The sequence below is a fragment of the Nothobranchius furzeri genome, chromosome 15 (genome assembly GCF_043380555.1).
Source record: "Nothobranchius furzeri strain GRZ-AD chromosome 15, NfurGRZ-RIMD1, whole genome shotgun sequence".
In the NCBI taxonomy this organism is placed as follows: domain Eukaryota; kingdom Metazoa; phylum Chordata; class Actinopteri; order Cyprinodontiformes; family Nothobranchiidae; genus Nothobranchius; species Nothobranchius furzeri.
In genome coordinates this window covers 45,967,489-45,975,935 of record NC_091755.1, presented here as the reverse complement: position 1 = coordinate 45,975,935, position 8,447 = coordinate 45,967,489, and the positions used below count along the sequence as shown (strand labels likewise).

Below are 8,447 nucleotides of genomic sequence, written 5' to 3'. Positions count from 1 at the left end.
AAGTGTGAGACTTTATTCTGTGTAGAGATGGTCTGTCCATCATGTCTGCAGTGTGCACTGGGGGTAGTGCACACTGCAGACCCCTAAGGGAGACATGAGGGTCATGCATGAATGGAGGCAGAGCCGTGTCTGTCTTATGTAAATGTGCTTGCCTCATACAGGTCAGTGAAACAGAGGATCTTTTGGATGAATCAAACTCTCAGGAGATGGTAGCTCCCCCACCCAGAGAACGGAGACCAAGGGTGAGAAGGCAGGAGCAGCCAGACGTGGTGCCACCCAAACGGGTTTCTCTCTATGGTCTGGTAGATGGTCGGCCGATAAAAATCAACCCTAATGGTCCGTGGTTACCAGCTGTTAGGGAACGTATTGTGTTGGTGGCAACCGGGTCTGGGGGTTTAAGATTTTGGCATCTGCCTGATAGATCCCGGTGGCTGCCTGGTGGGGTCTGGGTCCCGATTAGAAATGCGGGAGAAGATACTCCAGAGAGTCACCCAATCGGATCTCATTAGGCGCTATGATTGTGTGAAACTTAAAGTAACGCAGGGTCAGAGACGCCTGCCCTGTACACTGTCTCATTTCAGGAACAGAGATGGAGGAGGTGCAGATTGGTGTTGGATAAGTTCGGCCAGAGGAGATTATGTACAGGAATGTGATGAGCCAAGGTGAGTTGTAAGGATACAAACTCCATTGCATATACCTGCAGCTGTTCTGATGCAGGATGTGAGCTCCCCTGCATTCGACCTGCGGCCGCAATTACAAGGCTCTCCGAGTATGTCTGCTCCCGACTTCCAAGGCCAGGCAGTGATGTCATCCGTGCTGCAACCGAGACCTCAGCATGTGTGCCTGCGTCCAGGAAATTTGAATATGCAATATTTCCCACAGTTTTCCGCGATGCAAGCAATGTCTGCTGCAAATTCAGCCTGGTTTCACGGAGGCTGCTGAACAGGTTTCGATTCCAGACCTGCAGAATTATAAAAATCAGTTCTGGATTACATCTCAATCTGTGCGAGTATGAAACCAAGCTGAAAAAGCCTATTATCTTCTGTTCTGAATGTGTGAGTGTATGACCTGGCAGTAGCCGCCTGAACTGTGATGTCGTAAATTATGGATGTGCCTTCAATATACTGATATGGTCAGCCAATTAATGTTGTAGATATAACCTGGATTGACCTGACCAGATGTGGGGAGTAAAGCATGCATATTATTCTTTATCCTCTGTGGAATTGGTACACAGGGTAGGAAAATATAAATGAGATATCTTGTCTAGTTAATGTTGGAAAATGACCAGCTGACCCTTGGGCAGAGGAAGAAAAAGGAGGGGGTGACCACACAACTCCCCCTGCTGGCTGTTGACTACGAGAAGAGCTAACGTAATCCGTAAGGACAACAAATGGGAGCCTGCAGGAGACGCTGAGAGGAGCGAGATCATGTTACCAGCAAGGACCGGACAGTGTGCTTCATGAAACAGGAAGAGTTACCATGGAGACGACAACAGGAGAAGGCAGGAGACAAGGAGGAGGGGGGAGGCCAGAGATAAAAGGTGGTGTCCGAGAGAGTTCGAGAGCGCTGTGTGTTTTGGGATTTTTTGTACCTTGTGATCTGTAAAAGGATTCTTACCCACTGCGTCGGGGTAATTTTGTGTGGATTACTCTATTTTCACCTTTTTTGAATAAAAACCTTGGTTTCTTATTGTCAGAATGTTACGTCCCCGGCTCTCTAGGAGAGATGAGGAGGGGAGTAATAAAAGTTGTGTGTGGATTAATAATAAACAAAGTGCAGTGTCGCTTAAAAAACAAGGATTTATTACAATAGAAAGAGAATATTTACAAAGGACCTAAATGCAATATTATATACAAAACCAAAGGAGCATTATTGAAAAAGGAGAAACCAAAAGTGCCAAACCAGAAGGGGATGGGGAGAAAACTACCGAGAATTTACTATTTACCCACAAAGGGAGATCCGAGGTCAGAGTCTAAAGCCGGTCCGAAGTCAAATTACCAAAGTGTCTAATCTAATTCCAAATTCCAAAAACGAGTCGAATACCGAAGTCTAATGAGCAAACCAAAAGCGAACGAGGAGAAGAGAATAGTGCAAACTCTGGCGAATTTACAATACCCTTGGACCTTCTCCCTGACTGAGAGCAAAAAAGAAGCTTTTTTTTTTTAAACCGTGTCCTGTCTGGCTGTGAAGCAAGCAGAATTGATGTCTGAATGCTGGTGACAAGCCTTACAGATTTACGCTCAGGTGGAGCATCAAAGCGTCTGCTTTTAATGTCATGCCTGATACTTCAAATTGTATTGTTATTGTTTTTGAAAGCTTTGTAATTCCGACCAGACACGGAGACAGAGGTGAAAGAGAAAGGAAAAGACAAATGGTGGGAAGAGAGGGGGAGTGGGGGGGGGGGGGGTCCACAAAAATAAACAATAATGAACAAGAGTCTGCTTCTAGACCTGCAAAAAGAGAAGAGCAGAAAAAAATGGGACACACAACAATACATCAGGAGCAAGCTATCACTGCGTCAACGTGATGATGAAATATAAAATCAACATTGTTTAACTGAACAATCACACGATAATAAATCATAGTGCATTTAGTGGCAACGACAGCCTTAAGACATGTGTTGAACGTGCCCAAGTCCATACTTTTGAGAGCACCATGTGAGCACCTGTGTGTGTACACGCGCTTGTTTATGTAAGGTTTCTCTATAGGAGCATCCAACAGAGAGTGTGAGGGACCACAGATCTTCCCCCAAAGATGCGTAGGAGACTGGGGGAGCTCCAAGTCTCAGAGATCCAGGCGCTGCCCCAGAACACAGGAACCCCAAGGGGACTGCAACCAGAAAGGCCCCCGCCCCCCTCGAGAGGTGCAGAGGATTGCCCCGGGGGGCCACAACCAGCAGCCGGCAGAGTCCCAGGAGATATCGGCGGCAAGCCCACAGGCCCACCCGCCGCCTCCCACCCCCTAGCCGGCCGAGCCCAGGACCCAGCGACCCGGGACCCAGGGGCGACCACTCCCGCCGGGGACCCAGCAGAGCCCAGGGACCCAGACCCCACCAGGCAGCCACCGGGATTGATCAGGCAGGCACCAAAGATCTTAAACCCCCTGACCCAGGAGCCACGAACACTCAGGCGGACCAAGGCACCACACCCCACATCAGGTGTGGCAGGGGGAGGGGAGACAAAGATCTATATATATCATCAAAGGAGGTCCCAGGAGAAGGGAGGAGTCAAAGGCCCCACCTGATATATACAGTCATACACAAACACAGTCACACACTCCCTCCCTCATGCTCACACATGCACATACAACCTAAGACTTACAAAAATGCGCGCCGGACACCCACTCATGCTCCCCATACACACCCTATTCCCTCTGGTCCCGGTACTGCTGCACATTGGGTACAACCATCACCGGTTACCAGAGTTTAACCCTTTCTGCTGGGGTGCTGATGAGCAGGCTCCCCCGCCCAACGCTGAGCCCAGCAACCCACCACCCCAGACCACAACATGACAGCCAGCTCCCCCTCCTAGCCTCCAGCCCCAGGAAGTCAAGCAACAACAGAGGTGTGCTAAGACCCCTAGTCTCCCTCTGCCTGCTCCATTGTAGTGTTGTGTGTTGATGAGGTGTATTCCATGGCTGTGGTGAGTGGGCAGTGCAGGCGTTGTCTGGCCTATGCCAGCTGATGCCACCACACCACCCCACTTGCACCCACAGCCCTCGGTGTCTAAGTGCAGTTTAAAATTTGAAGTGGGCACCGGCACTCGGGAGGAGGCTGAGAAATCCCCCTGCCAACTGCCATTGTGTGTGCTCACTCCCAAGACCCTAAGTGTGTGTTTGCGTGGAATGTCGTCAGTGGAAGTGTATAAGGTGCAAATAAAATTGGGGGGCAGGTTGCCACAGGAATGCGGAAATGGGGTCCATACCCGCACTCCCTGACTTGTCCAAACCCCAAAGTCCTATGTGCATGTTTGTGTGATGATGTGAGGGAGCAGGAGGAGAGAAATATGTGGGGATGGGGAGGAACGGCTTTTAACAGCTGCTCAGGTGATTGTCAGATTGCCCACAGCTGAACACCGGGAGACAGACGAGGCAGAAGCCACTGAGGCCATCTTGTGGCCGAAAAGGGGCAATGCACTTAACGGAGAAACTAAAAGGAGCATCTGGTCTGGGGCCTCCGTCTGTTGTCGGGTAACCAGAAAATGTGAGAAGCTGGTTACTTTATATCCCACTCCAAGGTGTTAGGCTAGTCATTATAAAGTCGTTAACCTGAGCATACATAAGCCACAGGTGACTTAAGGTGTGTTTGTGGTTGAATTGAGTCTTCCTTGAGCTGCAAACAGTTTGTGTTGCCAGAATCAGAGTCTTGGCTAGTGGTGATTGCTAATTAGCTCCTACTGCGTGCAGGCAGTTTAAAGAGTGGCTGATATCACGCCCACGCAAAATAGAAATACAAGTCAACCCTGAGACGTAACATCTGTTGAAGAGTTAGGCTAGCTTGGAAAGATGGCTTGTAACAACCAATATGATGTGATATTCCATATAAACATGGAATATCAATCTGATTGATCTTTGAATGTTTAACCAGAAGAATTTAGGATTATTTGCTCTTTCAGGGATCATAAACACACTTCGTATTAATTCAGACAGAGTCAAGTATATAGTTAAAAGGAATTTTATTCTTTTCTAAACTAATTATAATAAATGACAAGCTATGAATAATGATATGTGATGGAGTGGATATGCGGTGAGGGAATGTGATGTGTAGGTGGTGTGATGTAAAGTAGATGCTTATCAGAACCTTTGTATCTGAAAGAGATTGTGAATTCTGGGTGTAAAAGAATTTGTTGTTTAATTTTAAACTAGAGAGTTGATTATTAATAAAACAGCATCAGATGCAATCTGTTGTGTTTACAAACCCTGATCGGAGACCCCGGTCAGATCCGGACTGTCAGAAGTCGGTTGGCCTCATGGCATCGAAGTTCGTAGAGTAACCACAATGCGACCAGTCCAGTCTTGAGATGTCTCCAGGTCACAACAGGCTGGAAGGTTCGTTGAGTCTAACACGGATGGACTATTAACGAGCAGTACATCTGTTGTCAGCTTGCAGCGTGCAAACTGGTGTTGACTGTGTGTCGAAGAGAGAAATGTCTCAAGGAGGCCGGTTCCGAATTGGCCACTTCTGAATTCTGCTCAAAACTGAACAACTCGGGAAGTCGCACTAAATTTATTAATCCACCATGTTATGATTTCTGGCTAAACAGAATTTGACATGTTTGTAGGCTTTACCAAACATCTCTCAGAAAACCACACCTTTCTTCAGACGCAAGATGTTCTAGTTCTGTGGATAAAGAATCTTTAAACTTTATGTGAGGTGACCTTAATATGAAGATGTGTATGAGTAGATAAAGATTAACTTGTCAAATCAAACACGTACGGATCATAAGATCTGCAATGGATCATTGTAAGTACATTATTCATTTAACTTCATTGATTTAGGCACATATTATTCAAACAATTCCAACGGCACAAATCAGCACAAATGTAGCACTAACCACTCTGCCTATTTGCGTGGATTTCTGATGTGGGTGGGGTGTCAGCTTGATCTACACACCCGGGAGCCAGAATCATTCAGTCCCAGAAGTCTCTGCCCATTAGCAAGGACCCCAAGGCTGCCTCAGCCCTTTGGCTCCCTTCTGGCGACGAGGAAAACAGGTCTGTGCATCATTTCATTTGGCTGACTTTCATGGGTTAGGGTTAGCTAAGCCCGATCAGTGAATTCAGACGTAAACTTTTATGGCGTTTCATTTCCATCTAAATTCACGGTAACTCTTAAAGGACTTCTCATTTCTCTGCCGCCACCAATCCTCATTTGTACGTACACACACGAACACACCCACTTTCATCACCACACCCACACGATCACACACACACACACACACACACACACACACACACACACACACACACACACACACACACTCTTGTATGTTTCACCACATCTTCACTGTTTTATTACCGATCAGTTATTGCATTTCACTGCCATAAAGCTTTGGTTTATTCACTTATTTTCTTGCATGAAATAATAAATTATGTTAGGTTCATTTGTCATCTGTATTAACTGATACTTGTAATAAAATCACAAAATGTTAATAACGCCTGATCATTTCCAGCGATCTCGAGAATAGTCGGCGCCTTCTGGCAATTATTCATCCTTTAGATTAATTTGTGGTGTTAAATTTGACACTGATTACATTGAACACGTCTGAATATCAGTTAAAGTGCCAAGATAACTTTAAAACTTGGTGGTGCCCCGATTAACTAATACAAGATTATAAACAAGCTGAATCTACACCACATTTGAAATATAGATATAAAATCCATGTTAATCGCTACATGACTAAACATTCATTTTTATTAACTTAGGCATCGATATCGGTCAGTGCAGAAAAATCCAATCCTGTAAAAAAATGCCCCAGAAAAAAAAAACCAAACTGCACCTTAAGTCTAATGTTAGTTTGTAAAAAAGAAACCATGAAGACAAAGACATGAATGCATGTGGTTTTATTGATGTTTCTTCTGAGACTCAAACTTGGTGCTTGATTCAATCTCAGGCCAAGAACTAAACTGTAAGAAGAAAACCATGAATTAAGTCTGTTGCTGTAGCACAAAAATGTTTATGTCACAAAACTTCAGGATTGAACTGGTTCCTACTTAGTAACAGTCGTAGATCACGATCAGGTACTTGTAGGTTCCCACGCAGGGGTTTCCAAAAATATCGTTACTGGCTGTGATGATGCAGCTGTTTTTCCCATTACAGCTGTGGATGAAGAGCAGCAGGAGAACCAAACATTAAAGTTTTATCTCCGCTTTAATCCTGGACTTCAGAGAAAAAGAGAGAAATGGTACTTTTCAGCAACAACATCAGAGTAACTGGAGCAGGAGGTGTCTTGGAGCTGATATGGAGGACGTCCAAAGGAGCAGGTGACGGTGTCATGACGTCCATACTCAGAAGAATCCACGTAGATGGTCATTCCTGCACCTGAGGTTAAAGGTCAAGCAGAGCAATTTTAACACACAACTTTCCGGGAGTCAAATGTAACTAAAGGAGACTAAATAACAAACTAACGAATCAGGAAACGTTCCTCACCGCCGTCTCCACCAGCGAACACTAAAGAAATGAGCAGGTTTCTAACCACAAGAGTTTGTGTGAGACCAGAGGCTTACCACACATCAGATGGACTGTTGATTGCTCACATATGATGAGATGATCTGTAAAAAATATGAACTAAATCAGATGTTTTATAGTTTCATAAACAGTCATGATGCTTTCATCTGAGAAGCTGCTGCAGTAAAATAAAAAAGAACCTACGTGCAGCGAAAGCGTCACAAAACATCTGTGGATGTAAAAAACAAAGAGTCAGAACCAGAATGAAGCCAGTAGAAACACATTTCTATGCGGAATGGTCAGAATGGTGGAACTGGGAGCTCTAAGATAAGTCACTGGTGTTATTTCAAATCTGAGCATTTAGCTGAAAGAGGATCGTCTGTAAAACATGAACGAAGCTTCTGCTTCGTTGGTTTTAAACACGTTTCATTGGTTCGTTTCTCATCAGGTCATCATGAGAAAATAAATCCACCAAAGTCACATTCATGCTGATTATTTAACTGCAGAAGAACTTCTGCTGACTCACATTTCCGAGGAACAGCAGGAAGAGCAGACGTGACGCCATCTGGGTAGAACGTGTCATTTTAGTGTTCAGGAGGAAAATCCACATTAAAAGACTTTTCTAAAAACTCTGACGTGGATGTCATCACTAGCAGTAACAGTTGATGAAGAGAGGTCAGGTTTTACCTTGTTGTGATGAATCCAAGCAGCAGCAGCAGCAGTCTCTGGGTGAAGGATGCCTTCCTGAACTAAACACAGAGTTTATATACCGTTGCTCCAGCTGGTGGACCTGTCAGTCTCTGAGGACAGCTGATTAGATAAACATGAAGACCACGGGGCAAACACACCCAACCCTAACCCAGGTAGTACTGGGACTGGTCAGTGTGGGTCACTAGCAACGACCAAACCTGAAGCTGCTTCACGTATCTGACTTCACCATCTCTCCCTCTCTCTCTTTGTGTCTCCAGCCCAGCAGGTTGGTGCTGATGGAGCACGATGCTGAGGTTTTCTAAGATAAGGTTTAGGTCAGCTGTTCTGTTGTTGACAAGAAGCTTTTAGTATAATCTGGGTTATAATCAGGGTTTGACAGCATTTTACATCCAGCACTAAATGTTGGTGCTTGGATGGGTTTCACTTTGGTTTTTAAGTCATCTGACACCAGAGCACCAACCAGTCAGCTGTTCTTCTCAGACCAACACACAATCTGGGTGCCTCTGGTGCTCAAGCCTAAACTCAATCAGGTCTTTGCAAAATGTAAGAAAATGATGCTGGTTATAGATTC

At 45.2% G+C, this 8,447-nt stretch overlaps 1 protein-coding gene across 1 annotated transcript; it reads right to left on the bottom strand.

Moving 5' to 3' along the window:
* Positions 1–6,546: 6,546 nt before the first annotated feature.
* On the bottom strand, positions 6,547–8,056 carry LOC107372605 (L-rhamnose-binding lectin SML-like). Its single transcript, XM_054746293.2, has 7 exons — positions 7,853–8,056; positions 7,692–7,730; positions 7,370–7,394; positions 7,225–7,269; positions 6,907–7,039; positions 6,712–6,817; positions 6,547–6,624 (listed from the first exon to the last, which is right to left on the bottom strand). Exons 2-6 carry the CDS (start codon positions 7,728–7,730, stop codon positions 6,712–6,714), a joined length of 348 nt encoding a protein of 115 aa, XP_054602268.2. The 5' UTR covers positions 7,853–8,056; the 3' UTR covers positions 6,547–6,624.
* Between the last annotated feature and the right edge of the window lie 391 nt (positions 8,057–8,447).

What these genes read in the sequence shown, in the direction of transcription:
- LOC107372605 (XM_054746293.2), bottom strand. Translation starts at nt 7,730, where the DNA reads ATGGCGTCACGTCTGCTCTTCCTGCTGTTCCTCGGAAAT. An exon ending in AACAGTCCATCTGATGTGTG is followed by an intron (nt 7,040 to 7,224) that starts GTAAGCCTCTGG and finishes CTTTAACCTCAG; the next exon opens with GTGCAGGAATGACCATCTAC. An exon ending in TCTGATGTTGTTGCTGAAAA is followed by an intron (nt 6,818 to 6,906) that starts GTACCATTTCTC and finishes CTTCATCCACAG; the next exon opens with CTGTAATGGGAAAAACAGCT.